Below are 27,566 nucleotides of genomic sequence, written 5' to 3'. Positions count from 1 at the left end.
TGTTTCAGATCCTAAAATAAATTTTAATATCAAGCAAAAATATCCTGAGTAAATTTCAAATTATTTCAAAAATGTCAGTTTGTTTTAATTTGAGGGTAAATTGAGTCTTACCTTTCGGGTGCGTCTCCTCAGCAGGGTGGAGCAGCTCCAGGAGCTGTTAAAAAGCTTTTAAAAACCATTTTCGACTAAGAGGGGCAATGCCCTGAAAAGTTATATTAAGTTAAATTTAATCTTTGATTGACCTCAAGACTAGTTCACTTCTAATGATTTGCATGTATGTAAACATTTATTTGTACCATTTATTGTTTCGTGTTAGGTTTGTGTAAATTAGTTCTTGTTTGTCACCCCTTTACCTGCTGTGAGTGGAATTGCCCCGAGTATAAAAGCCGGCTTCTTTATTTCACTGTGAAAATGGGTGTTGGTGTAACTGTGACCTGCAGCATCAAATAAATCTACCTCAACCACATTTTGTTGCCTTGCCTTGCCTCCTTCCTGAATGACTCTGATCACTGTAAATTCAATACAATACAATTCACTTTAATAGTACGTGATGGGAATTAAATGTTGTAACTTATGCAATTTTCTCCAAAGAGTTGCAAAGCCTATATTACCTTTTAAGAAGCATCTTTATCTGTTAAGTTTTTATTGCAGATCAGTGCATGATATAATTAGTTTTTTTTTTTTTTTTATCTGCTAGCTTATGTTATGTCATTGAGCAGCTATTTAAATGATTTCTTGATTCTACAAGTCCTTAAGCCGTGCATTAATATGGAACAACAAAATTAAGGTCATTACTTTTTCACGTAGGCAGAGTTAGATTTGGAAAGCCTTAAGAAATTAAATACTCACTTGAAAAATCTTTATCTGTTCTGTATATCTGTTTATGGAACCTGACATTGTTTGATTGTCAAAAACATTGCCTGAAAAATCAAAATATAAATCTATAAATGCTAAGAAACACCAGATCTGATTTGGCATCTGACCCGATGGAAAATTGAATGAAACGTTGAGACAACATTAAATGCATCCAGTTTGGGGAAAAATGCAAACAAAAATCTTTTACTCACAAAAGTGTACCCATGATCGGGGCTCAAAGGTACAGAAAAAAAATTTAAGAGTAAAACTGTAATCTTGTCTGAGCTTGTTTGAGCAGCTGGCTTGTGTTAATACTTGCAGGATTTCTGGTAAATACTTCCACGTGAATACTCACTCCTGTGAGTCTGGTGGTCCGTAAACGGACACAGGGGCACGGCTCTATACTTTCTGAGGTGGATGTGGACACATTAACTACAGCACACAGAGACCTGTCATTTTACTAGTAACGTAAGCCAACCTGCAAATTTATAGTCCTCCTCTTGATAGACTGATATAATTTAACAACTGTCCATCAATCACTTTAAAAAGCGTTTCTCATCCCTACCCATCTTTATCCTTGTCCCTGTTTGTTTTCTGTCCCAGAGAGCTTTCTTTTCTGCTTCTCCAGCTTTACTTTCTTGTGATAATGCAATTAAAATTAAATAAAAAAAAAAGCACCCCAGCATGGTTCTAAGCTAGGATTCATTTCTCCACCATTATTTTGGTGACCCCTCTATTGCAGAGCCCCTAAGCATCACATATAGTGCATACCCACTTTTTTCACCCCTGGACGGACCGTTGAGGTGGAACCGTATGTCACATAAAAATTGGATCGGAGGGTGAAGAGTCCGATGCAAGTGCAGTGGGTTGTCCTTAGCGGAGGAAATATTTTTCACAGCCCTGTAAACAGGAATAAACATATTGCGGTATTCATCATACATTGACTGTTTAACACATGCAGCTGCTGGACAATAAATCATCGTGTTCATGACCTCATTGATGCTTCCATGCAATGTTACTTGCTTTTCCCTGTGTTTATGAAGCATCAACTGGAAATGCACAAGATGATTTAGCCTGAGCTGCTTTGATGTGTTCCACACAGCCATCTAACAAACCCAATTAAAAGAGCAGCACGAGTTGGATGGTAAAATCTATCCCCATAAAATTGTTAATGCCACCCGTCTCATCAAACGCGGAGACGTGTATCTAATCTCACTGGCAAAGTGGAGACCTTCAGGCCAGACTGCCACACCTTCCTCCCCTCAGGCCAGTCTGGAGCAATTACTACTACTACTTCACACACAGACCAGTGTCACCGACGCAATTAACAAGCTCTGGAGAAGCCTGGGCAACCAGCAAGGGGCAGGCTGTGTACACAGCATGAATAATGAGAGGAATGACGATGGATCGAAGGGGGAAAGGAAAACATCACACCAGGTTGCCAGGCTTTGGTGCACTAAAGGCTCTCAGGTCTTTAAGATTTTAAAGCCACATTTCCGAACCCATATACCACTTTCACACTACAATTTAAACATAATGCATTTCAGTTATAAAGATCCTTAGAGTGTTGACATTTTGTAAAGTGAGCCTGCAAAATGCGATCATTTTCCTCCCACTCTACATTCTGCATTCATCCTTGTTGCGAGGATTATTCATCACAGCTGTGACACAGGGAGCGTAATGTGTTACAGCTCTCACAGGGAAAACATGAACTGTTATCTGTGTGGAATGTTCATTTTATTCAGAGGCACATTTGATTATCAGGCGATGAAAAGACTGCACCCAGGTTTCTCTTGAAACTGCAGCCAGGGCATCTGGATCAACATCTCTTATTTACTTGGAATGATCAGTTTTATTTCTTCACTAGCATTATTTTCAAAGCAGGATGCTAAAAACCTCTTGAAGTACAGCTTAAAGGCTGAACTGCTATGGCAAATGACTGGGAGAAAAAAAAAAAAAACACTAAATTTTGTCATATTAGCTGATCAGGTATTAGATTTCCAATTTTAAACTTAGAACTGTGTAAACCCATGTTATCCTAAATGATCTAAATTGAACTCATCAGCCCTGCGAGTTATTTGACTATTTCTTAGAAATGTGACCATATTCCCTTTTCCCATTTTAAACGTTGCTGGAAACTGACTCATCTATTGGTCTTTTGATCTCTGTATCCGTTTAGTCTCACCCCCTCATTTCATCCTATATAATTCTCACTACTCACTTAAGTGGGATGCCAAAAAGGACCGCATCGGGGATGGAGAGAGAAGCCTTAAGGTACCTCTGCTGAATTGAGTATCAAAGAGCGATGGGGGCTGTCTAAAGCAGAGATGGATTCCATGCCCTGTCTCGTCTCCACCCAGTCATTGTTCATGAGGCCGAGTTGCCAGAGTGTGTCTGTAGCTGCCACTTTTGACAGATACCTACTGTCAGTCAGTCTGGGATGGTCTACAATCTCCATCCTCTCCATCCTGCTACAGCAGGAACTCATATGAGTCACAAATTCAACAAAAAAAAAAAAAAAAAAATCCATCTCTGTTAATATTTCACAGATGTTCCACGTATGTCTAAAATTGAAAAGAGAGAAGACAAAACAGTAGCACACAGTGAGACCGTCTTTCAGTTCAACAGGTTTTATCAATAAGGCCATAAAAAATAAGCCATCATAGGATAATTTTAGACCTTTTTACTTACCCTAAACTACTCTATAATGATCAAAGGGAAGCTCAAACACTTTAAATGTGAAACTTCTTTTGACACCCTCTTTGTGAGTCGCGTTTCATTACTTGATTTCAGTTTGCAGATGCAAACGTAGAGGAAGTTTCTGTCAGTTTATTCATCTAAATAAACTGAAGTTATTTAAATTTAGATTTTGATGGAAAGCAAAGACGTGCATAAGAGAGTAGAAGGGGAGACATGCTTAATACAAATCTGAGATGTGTGGCGAGCATCAGTTTTGACAGTGGGCCATATGTCCTATTTTTAACACCCAAATATTCATTACATTCCAAAAACTAAAATAATAAAACTCAAACAAGGACACCATATTAATTATAACTGTGGAAGTGAATGATTGTAGATGTGTTGGTGAACTCCCCCAGGAAGTATGCTGATATCTTGATTTTTATTTCTGAATAGTGCAAGTCTGATATGTTCCTCTTTCTGTGGCCACGTTTCCTTTTTTATGGAGCTAAAATGCAGAGTACAGATTTAAAATCCCTACTTTTTTTTTTTTTTTACAGGGAGAAAAACTTACACAAATAAACACAATTTTTCATTGGTCAAAATAAATTAAGTCAGTTATTTCAGCGTGACCGTCAGCGGTTGGTTTTTCTACAGCTCTACAGTGAATGACTTCCAAATCTAAGCTTAAATTCAAACACTAATGACTATTTTATTGATTTTCTGCATGTTTGTGCGAATGTGAAGAGAGGAAGGGGAAAAATAAAATAAGAAAGCACATTAACTGTAAGCCAAGCAACACATATTTCTTCAGCGATACAAGAACGTGGAGAAAACAGATAGTGTAGGTGTGTCTAACTCCATAATAGCTTTTTTTTTTTTTTTTTTTTACACATGAATACATATTTTTAAGCACATGCAGAACATGCGATGCTCACACATCGGTCTGAAACTGTGCGTTTGGGATAAAGAAATCAGAATTTTCAGCATCTCCTCCATTCCAATAAACGGAATCATTAAGGTGTCATAACAGGTTTTTTGTTAATCTGCTTCATTACCTTGAAGCCGCAGACTGCGACCGGCTTCTTAAACGGATGCCAGAGAAACAGGCTCCATTAGAGGCACCAATCAAGCTGCATCACCACTAGCACACATGTCACGTAGCTAATTCAATCTCACAAGCCATGAAGCAATTAATTTATGTCAATACAAATACACAAATGGTCCTTTTTGGCCCCATCAGGAGAGCGGAGGGTCTTAAGGCGGTGCTTTTGTTTATTTGCACATCCTTGAGTCTCTGTGTGAACATGCTCAGTGATGTGGACCTGGAAGAGCAGGTGTAATTGGGTGTGGAGTGGGGAGGGAAGCGGGGCGGGGGGGGGGGAAAGCAAACCTGTGGTCTCGCTGCCTAAATGAGATCAGACAATCTTCTCCTCTCCATTTCCTCCACTGACAAGATGCACATTGTCCCCCTGTCAGGGTTCTTATTATTGCTTTGATACTAAGAAATGAATATAAAGAGTGGATCATTATTCTCTTTTTGAGGACACCTGTGCTCGGAGCGTACTGCGACAAAGTATTCCTCCCTTGACAGATTTTGCTTTTTTGAAACGTCGCAAAAAATCATAGTGTCAAATAAATTTTATTATTAGAAAACTATAACGCTGGGAAATACTAAATATGTGTTTTTACACATTCATTCAGTGAAATAAACCCACCACGACTGATGAGAAAATTGCCTCCTAAATCTAATAATAACTGCCATTAAGCCCCTGTGACAAGACTGCAAAATGAATATTGGGAAAGGAAATAATGATTTAAAATCTGTTTTTGTATTTATTCAAGTTATCTTTGTCTGATATAAAAAATATTTGAAGATGTGAAACATTAAAGAGCAACTAGAAGAAATCTTTAGAGGAGGAAAGTACTTTTGCACATTGCTGTATCCAACTATGGCTACAACTGCAACAGAAATTCTCACAAGGTGAATTTACACACACCAGAGCAGAGTCATCAGGGTGCCAGCCTATGAGCACCTAAGATCAAGAGTTAAGCTCATGAGAAAATGTAAAATTGTCCATTTCCAACAGGGTAGCAAGCAGTGGTGGCTAAACAAGTATCAGTGAATCAATGTATTAGGACCAGTTTCTCAATTATAGGCAGAGAGGATGAAACGGCCGAGGTAGAGAGCAGGTGTGGCACTAATGCACACCAGATGGTGGGTCTGTCAAGAGATGAGATGAAGAAAATAAACAGCAAAGACACAAATGGTTTCAGATTGAGTTCAGGAGTTGATTAGCATTTTTTTGGGGGGCTTGTTTGGAGGTAAGGATTTGGTTGAATACATCAGTCTCTCTGGGTAGAGAGAGGAGGAGAAACCCCAAAGATCGCTCAGGCTCTGCCTTCCCCTGCTCCTAAACCTCCTATTCCCAGTCCTATCTGGATGTGCTGCTGCTTTGAATTTTAATGAAGAAAGAACTTGAAATTCTCCCCATCCTGAATTCTTCTTTAAGCCACTTCATCACTCTTCCTGTCTCCATCAATCATAGAAACCCCTTACATGGCTGCAGGGGTTTTTTCGCTGATACCACAGACTCAGTTGACTGGTTGACAGATGCTTTTCAGCTGTTTCCCCGAGTTTTGCATTAGTCAAATATAATACAATGAAATTCCTTAAAATGGAAACATAAATGTCATCTACCTCCAGCCTAAAGAAGTAGACTGTTTATTTATAGATTTAAAACCAAAACAAATTACAACAGAAGTAAACAGTCAGACTCCTGCCTGCTGTCACAATAAGAATACAGAATTAGATCTTGCTGTTTTTTTTTTTGTTTTTTTTTTTTTTCTCCAATCAGCTTTTGACACATTAACAAATCCCTTGAGTAGGTATGCAACTTCAGTACATTTCTGAGCAGCACTACTGTAGTGAGAAAAGGATTTTGAAATCCATCCCAAATATCATTAATGACAGCATTTCAGTTCCGATTTTAAGGCAACAGAATAAATCACAATAAAAAAACAAAAACAAATTGCCGATATGAACACAAAACTGTGGCAATGCGTCATGAGTGACAGCTGCAACTCAGCAGGCCAAGGTAGAAAGTACATTCGGATCTTTGGACTGCAATCCGTCATACGCTGCTGACGGGTCGAGAGTAATGAGCCTTTACTTTATAGTACACATGAAGCTGGTAAATGCAGAAAGGCTGCTTTTGCTAAATAGACGCTTCTTTTAAAGATTCAGCAACTTTTACCAATCAATAGGTGTCAGAATACACCTTGATTTTGATAAGTCATCCAAGAAAAACAAGAAGAAGTGTGAACAAATCTGAAAACTTTTTTTTTTTTTTTAAATGTAGAAGTGAAGGCCACAGTATGGCACAGAACAAATCATCTTTTTTTTTGTTTGTTTTTGCTTTGTTTTCCCCTATTTCAATCAAAATACCACCCTTGTACACAGATGAACGTAAAACTGGCCAGAGATCAAAACTCCTTTGTGCCAGTTAATTAAATGAATAACAACTAAGAACTTTCACCTTTGTGAATTACAGATGCATCAACAAACAGCATGAACACGGATTACTTTTGTGTTTCAATTAAAAATCAGATGAAAGGTAAGAGTAGGACATGGGCTGGGCTAAAATCCTCATGTTATGTTAAACCTGAACACAAACATCATGGCTTAATTGTATTCACAAAATATTTTTTAACAAAACATCTCTATCATCTAAATTCTCACAGAATAATTTTGATCATTAACTATAAGTCAGTGAGAATTGTCCCAACTCTGAACTGCGCTTTGCTTAATAACAGGAGTTGTTGGTGCTCATTTACCTTCCCAGAGTTTGATTGGAAACGTTTCCAAACTGCCAAATTCATCTGTTTTTGTAAGAAAGGAAATGGAGACAGAGCCTCTTTTCAGCCAGCTGAACAGCAGCAGGTAGGGGCAGTACTCCAGTTCCTGTCGCACTTTGTCTTGCAGCTAAACAAAATGACTTGAAACAGTTTGAATGGTGGTGCTGGAAAATGTTAGCAGTTGGAAACCACAACTTTTATAACCTTGGTATAATTTGGTAATGAAAACCAGCCCAGGCCTCTAAGGGACACACACTTTGATGGTCACAGCTGAAGAATTTTTTTTTTTTTTACATAAACTATAAAACATCAAATTTTTAAAATCACAGAATATCTAGAGACTTGCTTTTTTTTTTTTTATATTCTTTGTTAATCTCTTCAAGTTCTGTAGTTTACATACACAAAGGTATAAAGACCTTTCAAGCACTTAGGAAACCCCAGATGATGATATAAAGGCTTTGTAAACTTCCGGATAATTGACAACATTTGAATTACACAGAGCCAAACATGTGGATGGATTTTAAGGCAACATCTCAAATGTGCTGCTTTGTTGTATGATATTATGCACAGAGACATGTATCTTCTAGTTGCTGTTGAGTGAGAACTGCAGTGGGGAGTGGTACATTTCACAACATAAGACGGGAGAAAGACCATGAGATGGAAATACTAAATCAACATCTCCACACATCGTCCAAGAAGCTAAAGCTTGGGCTCAAATAGGTCTTCCAACTGGACAAGAACCCTAATGATACTGGCGAATTAGTTACAAACTGGACTAAGGACAAAGTGTTTTGGAAGTGGACACTACAATGTTGTTTAGCAAATACAAATAATTTTGTTAATCATTGTTAAAAAAAGGATAATGTAGTTTTTAAACAGTGAATGTAAATAGCTGTCCCCATTAACATGTATCACGGAATTCCTTAAATTCGGAAAGAGCAGCCCATTTTTAATTTTGCTCTCTTTTCTATGGCATATAGTTCCTAAAAGGGAAAAAAAAAAATCAGCAATGGTCAAAAATTGGAACCAGGAGGCCAGACCTCAAAGTAAACTGTAGATTGGTATCGGCCAGTCAAAGCCCTATCAGTGCACCACTACACGTAATAAAATCTCTTGAGGATAAACGGCTGAACGGCAGAACCATAATTATATTCCAAATAAATGAGGAGTGTAACTCACCGCATCACATACTTTTGTTTTTCTAACATCTGTTGAGCTCAACAGCTGCTTTTCACAGCTGCTTGCCCAAACTCCTCTCTGAATCAGCCAGGCTCACCAGTGAGCCACGTATCTGGTTGGCTGTGAAAATTGAGCCTGATGGTAATTGATTGCACATAACTTCAGTGCTTCAATTAAAGAAAGTTTGTAGCAAGTGAGAAATCAGGAAAAAAGTTTGAGTGTGAAATAGCTGTGGCCGTCCATATTTGTCACCGCAGCCTCCTCTCAAGGTCACTGCCAGGGAAGGGAGGGGAGGCGGGGAGTGGTGGGTGAAAATGACTGACAGAGAAGGGGCCGGCCTGACGGCTCAGCTGGGCTGATGGCAGGCTGAAGCAAATCGTCAAGGACAGGTAGACGCATGAGGAGTCTGGTCCGCTCACATCACGGGGCGTGGTCCATGGATGGTCCAGAATCATTGTCTTCAAGGTCCCGTGGGTCCATGGGGTTCGCTCTTGGCTCCGGCACCCTGCAAGAAGGAAAACAAAACAAAACAAAACAAAAACACAATGGATAAACATGACTTTGGTTGCAGAAGGTCCAGCTGCTTTGTTTTCCTCCCTTCTTTCACAACCAACTGCACGCAGCCTCGCAAACACAAACTCCGGCCTCATGATGATAAATTATGGAAATATAATAAACCTCTGCAAAATGCAATCAGCTTCAATCAAGCGTCGCCTTAAGCAGAAATCATTCATTCAGTCAGTGTTATATTAGTGCGACAGAGACAAAGTGATAGCTGAATTGCAGGGACCTGAGGTAATCTGAACCAGGCTGATGGATTCAATTTCACTTGAGACAGTCTACACTAATCATATGCTCTAATTGAACAGTGCAGTGAGGGCGGCAGAGCCCTGCTGCCTGCTGCTCCACGATAGGCAACTCTCCTGGAAGTTTACTCGCCAGTCATCAATATTTTCCAATTACATCTGTAGCACGGTGATCCACCTTCAAAAGATTATACCTGCGAGTTTTTCTAAACACTTTTTAATTAACTTTATCATGTGTATGTCGTTTATTTTTGACATTTTAATTGGGTACTATTCAATCAGAATGTTCATACTTATATGTTTCTGAACAGCTTGTGGATTCATTTGTGTGTTCTAACAGTAGGAGCCATGCAAACCACATTTTACAAAGGAAGCAAAATTGCTAAAAAGGTTTTCTAAGGACTCTTCTCCAAACATTCCTGTTTCACGGAGGGGGGGGGAAGCAATATTTCTCATCGTTCATTATATATTTTGAGGGAGCAAATCATCCCAGTTCAGCCTGCAATAAACATGTCAAGAGAAGAACATTGCATGCAGGATTCGAGAGTAAAACCGCTCACATTTTAAGTTATTTTTATGTTGCTGGAGGTCACGTACTTTCAGGTGTTATTGAATCTGAAAGATAAAGGATCTTAGTAAAGCATTCAAACTGCTTCAAATTCTCTCTATATTACAGTATAGTGACAAAGCTCAAAGTATTTTATGGGGATTTTATGTAATACTTAAACACTCAGACATGAAGAATTGCCAACTGAAAAGAATACATGGCTTTACAATGAAATCATCTATTTTTAAGTCACAGATCTCAAAATGATTTATGTCCGGACTTTGACTAGACTGTTCTAATTCAAGAACATGCTGTGATCTAGAGGATTCCGATTTTATAAAATTCTAACCCAATGCATTTACATTTTTTGTTGAATGTTTGAGGAAAAGTGCATATCTTTCCATCCTGGGAAAACCCAAATGTAAAAAAAAAAAAAAAAAAATTATAAGACAGCCTAATTAAAGTGTGCATACTCACATGAAGGACAAAGTGCAATAAGGTTATAGCACATCAAATAATAAAATTTAAAGGTTACAAGTCTTTAATTCCTTATCTGTGTCAATGTGGCCACTTAGACCGTCATCCATTTGGTTAGTTTTTGTTCAAGCTGTTTGAAATTCAGAGCACAAAGCAGTTTGCAAAAGTCGTCTGAGTTTGAACTCGTTCTTAAACACAGCTTCATCCTGTCTGAGGTGACCGTTTTGGTAAAACCTCAGCAAATTTGAGTGTGAGCAGTAAATTTTTCTCGACCTCCTGATTACTAAATAAGTTCCCCTTTTCTTTGTGTGACCAAGTAACAGTCATATGGCAAAATGTAAAGCCATTGGAGGCAGATTAACTAATTATATTTAGGTAGCCATAGGACAAAAGGATGAAAGAGATTTTTTTGTCATTTCCACATGATAAAGACCCTTTAAACTTGAGAAAAAAAACCAGCTACAAATTTGATAGGTAGTGGAGGAGAAAAAAAGAGCTTTAACATAACGAAGTGTCAGTCGGCGGCTAATAAACCTCTTTCAAGTTAAGGTCTCTGCTTCACTCTTTTCTTGCGTCTGTTCATTTTCTCTGTCCTAAATAAAACCAATTTCCCTGTGTGTGTATGTGTGTGTCCCAACGACTGAGTTTCTTCCCTCTATGACTTATTCATGAGCTTTAATGCAGTCAATGTTTTATTGATCAGGAACCATCATTGCCTCCTCCTTCTGATGTGACCACGGCCTGTGGAAAAAGAGGAGAGCTGACGGCTGGGAGGCTGGCCGGAGAACTGGCTGAGGCTTCACTGAAACATACCTGGTGCCCTACAGGGTGATGGATGGCAGTGGCCATTGTGTGTGGAAATCTGGAACATTGTGAGAGTGTGTGCGACAAGGAATGAGAAAAAGATAAGGGTTTAGATAGGTCTGATCGAGTGGAAGAAAGCTAATCTTACTAATGTCTCCTCTTTGAGTGAAACAGAAATGCTCCTCTGATTGCCCTAAGAGAAACCCATCACTCATGGGAGAAAACCTCAGGCTCGTGGTAAAGAAACAAAGGAGGGGAGTGTGTATGATGCCGCCCAGACTTTGACTTTTGTCTCCTGCTTTCCATTTCCAATTTGGCCTCAACCTTGTTGAGCTAGCTGGAAAAGAGAGAATGGATGGGTGCTTGCCCTGATTAAGTTTGAATTCGCTATTCTTGAGCGAGAAAATGCAGTGCTCTTAAGTCATCATCCGGAAACCCTCCTATCTCCCTGTCGCAGCCTAGCTGGCTCAATCCAGCCTCATTGCCATATGAATAATCATACTGCAGTAGCTTGGAAATGCTTTATGAGCCTCCAAGGTGTGTGCAAGTGTATATGTGTATAAAGATGGAGAGATGAGAAAAGGAGTAGCTGAAGAGCAAACTGGGAATTACCCTTAGGGGAGTGAGGTTTTTCTTGATTAACCAAGGAAGTTAAACGAGAATAAGGCCATGTACATAGACCCCATGGCAATCATCCAGGGGAAAAAAAAAACAAAAAACCTATTCCAATTTGCATTCCCAGACAGTAGTGATGCCATCTTATGCATATTCCATCACAAAGGAAGGTTGAACCCATTCTTTTTAGCCCTGAGGCATTATGAAGCTTTTTCTAATGAGAGAAGATCCTTGATGGTTACTTAAGGAGCCCAAGAGGGCAGATGTTTTCCCATGTTCTTGAGAACCAATCCACTTGGCTTACAACTTCAGTAGCTTAAAACAGCATGGGATGAACAACATTATGGAAAAAAACTAAAAATGAGAGATTAATCCCAAGAAATTGTCTGCAAATTAGATGATGTTCTTGAATGGCCCCAAAGTGTAAACCGACTGGTCTTTCACAACCACCTGTGAAAAACCTGTTTAAAAAATCTGATCTTTGCCCAGTCAGTCATATGTACCTGGAATGATGATAACTCAAAATTAGCTTTGTTCAGTATCTATACGATGTTTATGGTGAGGACAGAAGAAAAAGGAAACTGTACTTTATGTAATTTGTCTGCAATTCAAGAAAGCAATGAGAGAATGGGAGAGAGAAAGACTTTCAGCAGATAATAGTAAGGCTCAGAGTACTGCAAAACAGCTTCATTTACAGCTTCAAAACTACATCATGGAACATACTGAACATGGAAAACTTTTAGAAATGTCAGTTATAATGGTGAGCAACACTATAAAGAAAAAAAACAGAAATAGTAATAGTGTTCTAATATAATAATATAGAGGTACACTTTACTTACTTAGCATCTTTTACAGATATAAATCACAAAGGCTTTCACACAAATTAAAGACTTTCAAGAAAAGACAAAAACAAACTGAGTGGGAAAAAAGAGTGAAAAATGTCAAATGCAGGTTTTTTTTAAAAAAATGTTTAAGAAATTGTTTTCTTGTCCCAAAACCAAACATCTAAATTTTCCAGGTTTTCATTTTCAGGAAGATTTAAAATTAGTCTTTATATTTTAAATGTACATCTTTGTGCATTTAAGATGTTTTTTTTGCCGGTTGTTTGGCAGTAAGTTGACAGGAAGGGGACGGATAGAAGGCGAAGGAAACATGCGAAAAAGGAACTGAGGACAGCTTTCAAAGTTGTGACCTCTGCTCTACCCACTGTGTTTTTTAAAGTGAACATTACAGCTGAGCACACCAGTCTGACTTTCTTCACTCATCTTTACACTCACTTTTGCAACTCTGCATTGTTGAATCCAATAGAAGACCATGTGACATGCTGCTTTGAACCAAGTAACCCTCCATAGCAGAGAGGCTTTTAGGACAAAATATATAATGCGATTGATCTGCATCATGTACTATCATCGCATTAAGCTTTTAGATTAATCACATACATTAACATATAGACATTGAAAGCCCTAATAGTAATGCTAACTGTGCCAGCCTATAATACAAGATGCTAAATTCAGTTTAAAATGTTACTTCTATAATCATTTAGCCATTGCTTTGAAATAAAAGCAAAATTCTGGTTGCAATCCCGTAAGAGTAGTTAAACTAAAACAAAACAGAAATGCTCCCAGAAAAGTAAAAACTGAGAAGAAATGTCTAAGTAAATGTCTAATTTAGAGATTGCACTACAGAAATCTCCCATCTGGTGAACTTCTAATTTCCCTAACACTTTCAACTCTATTTATTTTGAGCAAGAATTTTAGTAAGAGTTTTCCCCTATTAAGAAGGAAAACAATAATGACAAAAAAATAATGATACAAAGTAGGACAAAAACTTAATACTGAACAAGTTAATAAGGATGTGCTTCAAGTAGATAACGATCAGAACATGGAGCGCAAGGAGGTGATATTAATCCTAATTTACAAAAAGGTTACATATAATTGGAGTGGCCACGGTTTATAGGGGGAATACTAATCATCCTGTAATCAGATATTTATAAGTTCAATTCCAGATTCAGTGTTGATGAGGACTTGAGGATGGCACTTTCCACTGAGCTGCTGATCGATTTGTGCATGCGCCATGATCAGACTGCAGCTCTGATAAAGTGTTAAGGAAGTCAAGGTTGCTTTAATAGTGCTCTTTCGCTCACCATAATTGTTGGGTCTACTCTGCGGTTTATGTTTTTGATCTTGGCAATACTCCACAGATTCTCTATGGGGTTTAAGTCGGACCAGTTTGCTGGCCAACTAAGTAAAATTCTAATTAATGAATGGCAATGACATCAGCATCTCCATAAAACTTGTCAAAGAACAGTGATATCCTAATTTATTACAATACTGTAGTAGCTTTCCAGCCCCAAATACACAGAGCTTTGATCAGAATCCGAAAAGTCATCAATAATCTTGTATTTATTTCCTCTAAATAAAAAATAAAAAGCCCAATTGTCTTTTTGTATGAAAACAATTTCACTGCCTAATATGTTTGTAGATTGTCAATTATACATAACAGTATAAAATAACAGTTTCTGTAAGACAAATAGGTCATAAACAGGAACAGGATTGGAACTTAACTAGATTAAAAGGTGTGGGGCGCACAGTGGTGTGCACTCGTGGAACATCACACACTATTGTTAGTTCCTTGTAACAAACAAAAAGGTGAGACTGTGCCATGAATCAAACTGCATATCCAAATGCTCTGAGCTGTCACTGTCTACCTCTGTGATACAATAAACAAACAAGCAAAAAAAACAAAAAAACAGTGAACTTGTTGACAACCCATCTCTCCAGTACGTGTTTATTTTTTTTGTATTTTTTGCTCCCTGAATTAAAAAAAACAAAAAAAAAAACATTACCTTGTTACCCTGGCTGTTTCAAAATGCAGCTGCTAAAATTTTCAATGTAGAAAGGATACAGAGGTACTTTCCTCTGACAGTTGGTTCATCAGCTGTGCCTACTAAGTTTAGCTCCAATTATTTTTAAATTTCTGAGACTAGTTTCACAGGACGGCTGCATCCTCCCCATAACAGATGAAAGCTCCTTTGACAAGATTAGAGCTGATGTCAAGATGAAGCATGTCTTGATTTTTACAACATAGATTGTAGGAAAAAGGTAAAATGTGCTGAACAAGAGAGTCTGAAGCTTTCTTGAACTCACCTCGAGATAACAGGCAGGACAGGTTAGAAAAAGGACAAAAAGGTGCTTCACATCATAATCCTCTTCCCCTAGCTACTGTTTTGGGTTCTTCTGTTTAATTCCTGTTGCTTACAATATCTATTTTTTAAACCATTTCTAAGATATGATTACATGTTTTTTTTTACCTTGCCATTGCAGAAATAAACAGTGTGACAGTGGTTACTGATGAGAAGACTCCGTTAAGATTCTACAGTGGGAGGCTGCTGAGTGGGCACAGGTGAAGCAATATGTGGAGGTACAGCAGGCGGACGGACAGAAAGAATGAGTCACTGTTTAGATTTTATTACATTTTATTACAACTATTTTACTATAAAACTTCTGGCAAACAGGGCATACATCGGATACCCTGATTTCACATCCTCAAATATATATATATTTTTAGTTGTCATTATTATAATTTTTTCGCTATGATTTGGTGCTTCAATTTAAAATCTGCAAGAGCCAGAACAAATGAAGCCAAAGGTTTTAAAAATACTACTACCGCAGAGTGTAAGGGTTTTCTAGCATGCACACAAATGCTGCACAAAGCAGACACATGGGGATTCATGCCTTGGGGCAAAGAAAACAACCACAGCCCTGTTCTTCCACCTTGAGATGAGAGAAAAATCTACAGGGGAGTCAAAACCCCTGGGGCATTTTAATGACAAATCTGTGATTTTCTCAAAAACCCCACATCTGCAGCAACACATCAATGAACTATGCAGAAATTGCAACATATCTGAATATATATTGTTCTAAACAGAGTTTTCTTACCAAAAAAAAAGAAAACTATTTTGGCTCATGTCATCCAGAATGACCACATAAGCCTGCATACACTAAGAGAATATACAGTTTTTATTATATCAAATAACCTCCAGGTCAGTTCAAGTCAAGGTATATTCTCTAGGTAGGCTGTAAACAGAGCTCCTCTGCAATGACTGGTTTGAGATTCTCTGTCACAACCTCGGGTAAATGGCTTCAGGGTATTAAAAACATTGAAAAAAATAAATAAATAAATATATATATATATTCTGTAAAGGCAAAGAGAGTAAGCAAAATAACAAGCAATACATTAGATGTATGGGAGATTGATCTAGTAGATGTTTAATATGACCTCCACATTGACCACATCTGGGAAAGGCAATGATAAATTATCATCTCCTCAAAAAGAACTTACTCAAACTTCTGGACATTGTACATGATCATTTTAAAGTTTAGAGAACAAAACCTGGTATGCTATTCTACTCAAAGATTGCACGCAACAAACTCCACAGCTACGTGACGTGCTAGGGATGGTCTCCCACGAGTACGGTCAGTGCACAATGAGGCAGAAAATGTCAGTGACGCAGAATAAAGCAGTGTGCTGATGCTCAGCCAATCAGAATAATCACATAGCTTTGTCTGTGTTGCAGCAAGCGTAAGCTGTTAGATGAATACTTCATCCCTTCACAAACGGAATTCCCTCTTATTGTGACACAGGTAACCGCTGCTAATCATGCCAGGGAACTAATTAAGTGACATTTAGATAAAAGCCCTTAGCAACAGGAAAGGCTCAATCTCACGTTGTCTCATTTAGCGATTTTCACCATTTTTGCAGCCGTGGCTAATCGAGGGGAACTGGAGAAATGTTATCCATGTATACTAAAAATTAAACTTCTCTATAATATCAATGGAAGTATAAAATGAACCAGAACAGGAAGAAAAAGATTTCCATTGCTGCTTGCTTTAGGGCAGAGTGAGAATGAGGGATTCATTCTTGAAAGCCTCTCTACCATGGGGACTTTTAACCTGTCAACAATCCCCAATCACTCTGAATATTGCACTCTTATATGCAAAGAACCGTTCTCTCCCATTTCCTTCAGCCATTATACTATGGGTTGCAAATTACATGGCAATATAAGACATTAAGGAGATTCCTTAAAGGGGAGTGCAGACAAGATAATGGAATCCCTTTCATGGTTCCCCGATGGATGATAAAGAGATAGCTGAAGACAGACGTTGCACATTGCTCCTAACAAGACTATGTTTTTTATGATGGTGCACTGTAGCATTCGCTGTTATTCAACTTATTCACAAACATGCAGTCATTAATCTTTAAAATGCACAAATTCAAAAAACAATGTTTTCATAAAATAATTAAGGGATATTTATTGCAACTGCGTGTCTTACCCATTCTGTTGTGATTCGGTGTTGACCAATAAAAAACCACCTAACTTGACAATTTGAGCTATGCTTGCAATGTTTACAATTGCTGAAAAAAAGGGCCAAATGGCCATCTTTAGAGGTTTTTTTTCAGCTTTTAATCTTGGTCATTATGACCTAAAGGCAATAGGTAGGTAGGTTAAAATTGCCCATAGTTTAAAGACAGATAAATTATTGGTTTTTATAAACAACTTAACCACCCACATGGTGGCAAAAGTAAACACCCCCCAATTTGCACCAAAGACAAAAAGCCATGATTAAAGACAATAGCAGAATGTTATCGAGGAGAAATATAATTATTTGGGATTTCACATTTTCAACATTGATATAAATGTCTGGAATATTTCATCTAGTGATATGTTCCACAACAGTAATTGGTTCATCACTATATATTGGACCTCTGCCTATTTGTGGTTCAGTATTTGTATATTCTATTTTCTGTTGAACGCAGCAAAGGTTATTTGCAGAAAATCTGTCTATTTGCAGATTTCTTTGTACAGCATATCTCAAATATTGGAATGAAAACAAAGCCTGTGAACCTAACATACAAGTTCAGATGGAAGTCCTGGCTCTTTGTCCCTCTTCCTTCGTCACAATGCCTCCATCACTCTTTGTGAGCTTAAGCATCTCACACACTAAAAATGTCCATCAAGAATGGGTATCAAGGGCAATAGAAGCCCAATTAACAGCAGAATTTACTGTTGGTATGAAGGACCTGCATACATGCCAATTAGAATGTGTAAAATAGTCCTTTATATTGCATTATTGCACACGATAATGCAGTGATGACTATTGTGACTTGACATTGTATTAGTTTAGACACCAATCAAGTATTTGGTGAAAAAAATTGGATTCAATTTGGGCCTAATATATATATATATACTTAAAAGTAAATTCTTACATGAACATACATGCTTTATGACACTTTATTTACAAATGAATGATCATGTTTTAAACTCTGGATTATACCAGTAAGAATTAGAATGGCAGGTGAGGTAAAAATAAGGAAAACAACACTTACATCTTCATTAAATATATTTAGGATTTTGTGGGTGTACTTAGTTTATCATTATTATTTAATTTTACATACAAACTTCTATTTTGGATTCATTTTAATCAAATTCTTTATAATGTCAATATGCAACATATGGTCTGTATGTACACTACAAAATTTAATAATTCAAGGTTTATATTAAGTCTATGGTAACTATTATATTTATTGAAGGCTGCCTTTTCATTTATTCTCATGGAAAAAAACAAAAAAATAAAATAGTATAATAAATGCTTGTGAAAAATTAATATTTACTGAGAAGTAGGAGGTGATGAAAGATTCAGAAAGACAAGGTATGAAGTACAATTTTGCCAGCTTGTGCCATCATGGTGCAAACATTATTCATTTTGTCTAAATACTGACTCCGCAATAAGTGCATTTATGTAAATTAATGAGTAAACATAAATGGCTGGCTTACACAAATGAGTGATGAGTCTAGGGGAACAAAATATACGACTTGCAGTGTAAAATTTATTTTCTAAAGTGTTTAAATAAATAGTAATAAAAACAAACATTGAATACAGAATATTTCTATGACCTAAAATTAAATTTGTTCACCATGTGATGCATCTTCTAAGTCAGATTTTTAGGTTCACAAAAAGAAGACAAGTAAAGCAAAACAAAAAATAAGTAGTCTGGCGTTCTATTCTTAAATAACTCAACAACTATTTGATAATGATTCGTAAGAGCCTACGGTGTCCCCGTCCCACATTTTGCCCAAAGCTTCTCGCTCTCTCCTTTCTCTTTGCTTTAGTAACATGGCTCGTACATAATTTACTGTGAGGCATTTAAAACACTTTCTTACTGCTGTACTACTGTTTCTTACGTTTCACCTTCTGTTGCTGCCCTGTCCAACAATCCGGGACTCACAAAGGCTGCTCCTTTTAGTTTCATTTCCACAAATTTGTTGTGTGAGCACAGAATGGGCTCAGTCCCAGAGGCAGACAGCCATTATGAAGACTGACTGGTCACAGCAGCGCCCACACATTTGGCAGGTTGGCTGAGATGCCCCCTGTTGCCTTTTTCAAACAAGCCCCTTCTCTAACAGCAGAGCGCTGACGCCTCCTTAATTAGAGACAGCTCTGGTACCCCCAGTGCATTGTCCTGAAATCTAGATTGCTCTGGAGAAATTTTGAAATTAAAAGCCTCTTTATGCCACACATGAAGCAGTAATTCAAATCCTTTCCTGGTTTACATTCTACCTGATTGGAGAGGTAGGGGAATCATAGGTGCATAAAAACCAGGGAGGATGATAAAAAAAGGGAGTAAAAATCCTCTCTGTGCCTGTGAAAAGCAGACAGAGCTGGAGAACAGAACGGCTATTAGGCAAGCCTTCTGCCACATGAAAACTCCCCCACCATTGCGTTCAAGGTCTGTCATCTAAACCCTCAGTGTGAAGGACATCCAGACAGACAATCCAGTCACCAGACTGTCACAACTCTCATCTGACCAGATAAAAGTACAATAAGCCTCATCTACCCTGCAGAATGTTAATCAGTATGAATTAAATTACTTTTTTTCAGATTGCACCAAAGAGAGCTTCTTCAACAAATAAATACATCCTTATTTGTGCAGCACCTTTTCAACAGCAGTGTTGTCAAAATGCTTTATAGAGGAAAAAAATGAAAGAAAGCTTCATAAAAAGTTGGTAAAATAGTTAAAGGGGTCAGTAGGTTTCAGACTCTGGGTGAGCATTCCAGAGTTTTGGGTCATGATAACTAAAAGTAGGTTCTTTCATTTTCATTGGAGTCTTTGGTGTCGCCAGTAGATTACAACTCTGGGTTGAACATACATGGTGGAAGTGGTAATAGTGTCACTAAGACATGAGATGAGGTCATTAAGATTTTTAAAAACAAGGAATTAAATTTTAAAACAAATCTAAAAGCTACAGAAAAGTTGATAGGGAGATTCCAATGACAAAGTTATATGTTACCTCCTTCCTACAACCTACTACATCAAGCAAACACTTTACTGATATGGGATTTAAAGATATACTTGATATACTTGCATATTATCTTGATTCCAACAGACGACAATATAATAGTTGCTTATAAAACCACTTTTCAGTCAAAGAGAAAGGTTTTATACTTTTACGGGAGATTCAAAATATTCAATACATGAACATATGGAAATTAAAACTTGCGTAAAGAAGCTTGTGGACACAGGATCTACATACCCATACCTTTAACCATATCAATAACGCAATATGATAAATTTCGAAGAAAAAAAATTGTTCTGTCACTGGGTTCTTACATAAGCACTCAGGCTGAATTCAATATTGTAGCACAATGAAACAGATCTGTGAAGCTTAAAGGCTCCCCCAGTGCTGCCTGACTAATAAACTTTTATGTGTGCTAATGCATCCTGTAAAACATCAGCCATAAATGCCTGCCGTTTCTTGGAGGTCACATGCACCTATCAGATATTCTATCATTAGGGAACTGAAGGTGATTGCATTTAAGAGAAAAACCCGTTTTTAGAGATTAACTAGTTCATAATTGGGAAATGGATCTTTAGCTGGATAGTGAAATACCCTTTTTCTCCTCTCTGATTGGAAAATAAGATATTTTACCTACCTTTGGCCAAAAAATGACTTAGGCCATTATTTTAGGAAGGTGACTTTAAAATCTGACCCCCCCCCCAAAAAAAAAAAAAAAAAACATAATGGAAGTAGTAAAAAAAATCTAATACTTTCTGCATTCTCCTCTATTTTTCTAAGAACCACTAGCTTAATGTGATTTTTAAAGGGTATTTCATATCTCCTATTACAGCCTAGGGGTAGCTAAATCCAAGCTATTTTTCATATTTCACTACCAAACATTTTAAACTGATGTGGCAACAGGGCTTATCATGAGGCTGCTGAATTAAACATGCCACCCGTCGCACTCTCCTGCTTCCCCCACTAAGAATAACTAATCAGAAGGACAAAGTGGGAACCAGGAGAGGCACAGATTTTGTTGTTGCAGGATTGTTGCCATCTCCAGTTGTGGAACGAATACGTTTTTTAAGAATGTGCTTGTTTAAGGGGAGACTGCAAATTCTGTGTTGACAGTTCATACCCAGAGCAATAGTTTTATAAGACATTGATTCATTGCCCTTTGGGTTCAGTCTGCCATCATCTTTCTTCATCTCCACCAAGCTGAAGAAAGACCTGTATTCCTTCTGAAGGCCAAAGCAGCTATGATTATATGGGTGAGCATTCATATACATGTGCGTGTGATTAAAGAGGCCATAGGTCAGACTCAGCACACAGAAAGATGGTTTTTGTGCTCTTTTTATTTTTTCTCTAATTACCTGGCAGATGCAAATGTCTGCTTGTGTGTCTGTGTGGTTTAACGAATGAATAATGAATGTCTGTGCACAGCGCAGCATTACTGAGTGTGTTTACAGTGTGTGTAGTACTACATGAATGATCATATGCCTATCGGATATGACATTCTGCCATATGGATAAAACATGTAGAGAAACTATGCATTGGTGTGTGTGGGTTTGACAGAAAATACAAAGAATTTCCACATAGGCTGTTTGTAATCTTCTGTCACCTAGAACTCAATTCAACTTTACTATTAATGTTCTTAAAACAACCAGGACAGGACTAAAGTGCTGAGGTCACAAGAAGAGGAAGTTCTAATTGCCTTATCCACTCTCTTCAGCAATATTTCATTTCTGTCACACCAAAGGCAAATTATTTTCAAAAGTAAGCAAAGTTTATGTTCCAGTGTACTGCTGACTGCATCCAGTGTGCCTGGTATGCTGTAATCACTGATGCCCAAGTTTTCTTTGCTAATGATTCTTTTTAACAATAAAAACAAGAAAAAGTCAATAGCATAATTGTGTTATAGCATAAGTGACATGAATTATTAGATACATGATGTGACGTCCAGCTCGTGAGACAAGACGTACCGAGTTCCTCACAATGAAATGAGACAGTTTTGGGGAAAATATTGTTTTTTTTTTCTTTCATGTTAGGTTTTTTCTTATTGAGAAAATGTCCAAAAACTCAATTTGGCCATATCTACTGTAAGACAGGACTAGTGTTAAAATAAACAAACAAAACATACACATATATTTTTCAATTTCTTTAACAAACACAAAAGGTTTCACAAATTCCGAACTGTTTTTGTAAATCTTTTCTAAGTAGGTTATCATGCAGTTCAGTCTAATTATCTTGCAACATATACTATTTAAAATGAGAGCTGGAGTGAATTTAGGACATATGATGCAGAGGTATGAAAGGAAACACTGTTCAGAATGATGACCGAATGGGTTTGCAGTGTGGCCGAGAGTCACATGTTTTTCTTTGAATACAAAAATTACATTGTACATTGGTTTTACTATGCTTGTCAACTCTGCTTGGCAAGCATAAAACGCATCATGTTGGATACTAATGTCTACTCCACAACGTACCAAAGATTTGGTGGGAATATGACATGCATGCATTTGTCAGAAGGATTCTGTGAAAACTGGTTTCTTTATCAGGTGCCTCTTGGTACCATGAAATATTTTCAAAATTACTCACATACATGAACATTTTATTAGAATTTTTACAGGAAAACATACATTGAAATAACATCTGAGGTTGTTTTCTTATAGCTTTCTAAAAATATTTAGAAAGCTGCATAATTTGTCTGCATGAAAATGGTTGATGTGCAAAAACTTGCATTTTTTATGTTGAAATGTTCATTTGACAGACAAATTTTTATTTTTTTTAAGCCAGATTTAATGTTATTTGAATCAACTGCAGCATGGTGCATATTTTAATTTAAAAAGTTTATTTCCTAAGGTGGCGAGAATCAACAAGAACATTGATACAAAATTGAATTGATAAATGAGATTGATAACGGAATCGGTATTGCTAACATCTTATCAATTTCAATCCATAGTAATAATCAGCTTCAACTTGGTTGTATTGTAAACGATAATTTTTCAATTAAAAATATCTCCCCATTACTCTTATTCAAGCACTCATGCTTTGCAGTCTGAAGGCAAAATACCCAACAGACATCCTTGTACTGACTACAAAACAGTGCTCATTAATAACATAATGTGACAAAAAAGGTCAGCTCATTACTAGGGGATCAGAGTTCCATCATCTTTGATATGCTTTGACATGCAATAGACATGTGAGAAGAATACCGCTCTGATGCTGTTATCCAGCTTCTTATTTAGATAAAAACTATTCTCACTTCCTGTTGACTCTTGACTCTTTTTTTATCTATATAACTGCGTTGCTTTAGACGGTATCATTCATAACAGCTACAAATTTGAATTAAAAATACATTTTTGATGTTTTGTAATAGAGTCTACAAACTGCAAAAACTTTTGTGGCAGTAGCATCCAACGTCAGTCCCTAACGACTGATATCCCGCATGCTTAGTTCTTGTCCTCACAAAGCTGAATTAAAAAGATGACTTGTTAGCTGGCTTCTGCAGAACATGGCGAGAGGTAGTTGGACCATTTCAGCTGTGCTAGTGCAGTCACACATCTAAAGGTGCTTTTTACACTGGTAAGTCGCGCACTAACCAGTTAATGTGTGGTTTGATTCTACCCCAGGTAGTGAGCTTCTCCATTATATGGTCTGCTACTCACTATTGTGGGCAGAACGTGAGCGTGCAGCAGCTGTGGTCAATTCTCCGCTGATGTTTGCAGCAACACTCAGCAATGGAGAGCCTCGAGGCTGCGGTTCTGATGGACTCAAATAAACCCAGAGATTTCATTTTGTCTTGTAGAAATTTTTTGCTGACCCAAACATAATGATAAAGACTCAGATCTGGGACCTCATGCATAAAGCGTGCGTGCGCACAAAAAATGTGCGGCGCCATATTTTACGCACAGGTCGGCATGTATAAAAATTAACTTTGTGTAAAAATACGCACTTTTTCGCTGGCGTGAAAATGTGCAGAAGCCATGCAAACATTTTCTGTGGACAATGTCAAACTACAAAGCATCAAAACTCACCTAAATACACTGAAATCTGACTACATTTGGTGTTATTTAGACCAAGAAGTATCAAACCCGATGTTTTTCACGATTTTAATACTTTGTTTAAACGTAAACATTGAAACTGAACCACATTTATCCTCAGACAATAAGCTAACACGCACACAAAATAAAGAAAATAAAAATAAAAGTATATGAAAACCTCACTTGAATGTAAATAGCTGTCAATCAAATCGGTTTGGTGCCGTACTGGGATCAATACGCTAGTACTACCCTTGAAGCAGGTACAAAAATCTGGGAACTGATAGGCAGAGGTGTGGCAAATTTGCCAATTGAAAATTAATCTGGCCATGGTGGATAGGAATTGTACCAGTTAGAGGCAGTTTAGTGGACTGGAGCTGGACTCCACTCTTCTATGGTACTGTGGGAATCAGAAAGGAAACTAAAAAAAAAAAAAAGCCAGGATGACTATTTCTGATGAATTCAGGTTGAGAAAGGAAAACGAAGTAAGAAGACATGACCAAAGCATAGAATGACTACTCACAAGAAGGGGTTTGGTAGCATGGGGCTATCAGGCATTATGATTAGATAATACAATACGTGGTCCAACTGAGGTGATAAAATGTTTGTACCAGAAAACTTAATTGTAATTCACTGTTCTAACCCATTGTCTCAGGATCTTGTAGAGTGTCGCCTTCTGAAACATTATTTGTCATGCTTTCTTTAATTTTTTCAGGCTTATCCCCTCTGAATTGTCAACCTGACACAGTTTCCCTCTTTTCTACTGTATGTATTTTTCTCTTCCCTCGTCAGTAGTCTCCACACAACTGCCTCAACAAACCAGAAATACATCTCTGCAGGCTACACCTTCTTTTCATCTCCTGCCTGTTTAGTTACACCCACAGTTTCTTATCCAAAACCCACCAGTTTTGCTCCTTAAACATTTTTATTACTAAACATCAGGAGCTGGATGAAGAAATCACAAAGTGAAGAGCATTAAGCCACTACGATTAGTAAAGGGTCTCAACTAGTTACTTTCAACAAAATGTTTTTTTACACAAGGCTCAATTAAGCTTATGCATGCTTAAGGAGTTATGTGGCTCTCCATATTAAATTGTTAAATCTGTATTTTCTTTGCCAGCACCAGAAAGGCTAGTATTATTTGCTTTATTGTGGAATGAAAATGACCAGTGGTCTTTCAGTCATTTATGAATTAAATATTTGCACACTTCTCTATATCGCTTTTCTGTTGTTTTGGTTTTCTTGCAAAAGTCTGCTAATTAAATGTATAAGATATTTTTGTGTAGTTCTGACTATGTTTCAATATGTTTTAGAGATGAGATATATTTAGTGAACACTGATTTATTGCTTTAGGATCAGAATGCATTTTCAAAGGGTAGGAATCTGACTTTTAGCAGACTTTTAGAGGGCACATAAAACATAAATGAGAGTAGACCAACACATATTTGCTGGCAAACACAAAAACAGAATCTGGAAGTTCAGAAAAGGTAATTGGGAAAGAGCTGCACCCTACATACCTGGATTATCAATAAATTTCTCAATGGCAATTGAGAACATCAACACACCAGCGACAACCTAAGAAGGTACCTTGGTCTCTAACTACAAACACAGTCATTTCTGGCATCACTGATACACACAGATTTGCTGCAGTCCTCATATGCAGCAGATAAGTCCCAGATGTTTTATTTACTGCTCCTTGTAAATGATACAAGGCTGCACTACATGGAAAGAATAACACCAGTTCACTCTCAGAACTGAATTTTGTAAAATCCTGGTGGTCAAAACTGACTTTATGATGATTAACTAAATGGGTATGTTTCAGTTTAGAACACATTGTTGCAAAGTTTCTTACAACAAAAGCATTAATTTGTTTTGTCTTAAATAAATATGAAGGTTAGTCACATAAAGAAGCTGTGCAAAAAACATACAGGCCACTAAAGTTATTTCTGGAAAAAAAAACAAAACCATCTCTTAAAGATAGTTTTTACAGCGCGACTCTTAGAAATGTCTAATTTGGATGCATAAAGGAGGTTTCAACCTGCAAAGTATAATAGATAATATTGCTGCAGCAACACCAATAGAGGTATTTCCTACCTAAATTAAGTAATTTATATTCAAGGAAATATTCAGTAGAAACTAATAAGTGCCATTAGTCATCACCAACCTCAAAAGCAGGTGCTGATGCTGAAACTTTTCCCCCTTTCCTTCAGCAACTCAAATATGCCTCCTTCTAATCTGCATGTTTATATATTTACGGTTTTGTTAGTGTGCTTTAGATTCATCTGGAAGCTTAGTATCACCACTATGGAATAGTGACAGCCTGAGGAAAGCAGGCAGAAGAAAGCATGACAGGAAAAGAAACACTGATTCAGAGAAAGGCATACAGACTACGAGAGAGAATGCATAAAAGTTTAGATTGGTTTTATCAAGCATCTGGGTTTCTCCAGCAAACACACACATGCAAACAAGAAAATAGAAACAGATGGATCTCAGTTAAACATTTTCAATTATTAAGAGGAACAGACAACATTTCATTTCATATTTGAGAATTATAAGTATTTCATACAAAGATAGCTGGCCAAACAAGCAACAAAGGACACACAGATAGAATGACATAAAAATGAGAGGGTGTATTCTGGGAGCCGATATTAATTTTTCAGTAGAGGAAATGCATCTCCCTCCATGTCTTAATCTCTGAGCTCCATCAAATGTCCTCTAGCCACTCTCCCCTCACCCCAGTCCCTTCCTGCCTCACTTAACACATCTATTTGACCCCAGTGAAAGGCATGAAGCTCAGACAGATAAGCTGTGTCCCCGAGATTATGCTTCTGTGTGAGCCTCCATTTCTTGGTTTGTGTGTTCATGTGAATTCATTGTGTGATTGTGGGTGGTCTCTAACCTGGGACAGACATCTCTACTGTAGAACTCTGTTGGTCATGCATGGAACAATGAGATGGTAGATCAAATTTTGAAAAAAAATGCCAGAGCGCAGGGCAAGAAGTACAGATTTTTAGTTAACAATTGTCTAAAATAACATCATTAACTAGTATTTTCATAATTTAAAATGTCTTTTGGTCTATGTGTACACAGTACACAGTGGATCTTTAGTCGCAAACAAGATTAAGATTACAAAAATGTATTTCAAAGAGAAACAGTGCTAAATACTATAGTTCAGATATTATTTTTTCTCCATAAACTGACTTCTACAAATAGTGCAATAAATGAGCCAAGAATGAAGTCGTGCAGTGTGCAAGTTTTTTATAATAATGATTTTAAATGAGCCGCCTCTCAGAACGGTGAAGGTGTAAACATTCTGACGGATCCAGACTGATTCTCTAGTTAGCTTTACTGGGTGGGGATAATCTCCA

General features: G+C 37.4%; 1 protein-coding gene across 1 annotated transcript in view; it reads right to left on the bottom strand.

Annotated features, from left to right (window-relative positions):
- Positions 1-6,207: 6,207 nt before the first annotated feature.
- The window catches only part of trim44 (tripartite motif containing 44), a 47,245-nt gene continuing 25,886 nt past the window's right edge, over positions 6,208-27,566 (bottom strand). The window contains exon 6 of the mRNA XM_044124518.1: positions 6,208-9,076. Coding sequence (XP_043980453.1) covers positions 8,992-9,076 — 85 coding nt within the window. The 3' untranslated portion in view covers positions 6,208-8,991. The remainder of the gene's footprint in view (positions 9,077-27,566) is intronic.

Source organism: Gambusia affinis, linkage group LG08 (genome assembly GCF_019740435.1).
Source record: "Gambusia affinis linkage group LG08, SWU_Gaff_1.0, whole genome shotgun sequence".
Taxonomy (NCBI): domain Eukaryota; kingdom Metazoa; phylum Chordata; class Actinopteri; order Cyprinodontiformes; family Poeciliidae; genus Gambusia; species Gambusia affinis.
Note: the sequence above shows the minus strand (reverse complement) of the source record. Positions and strands in the feature narration are given on the sequence as shown.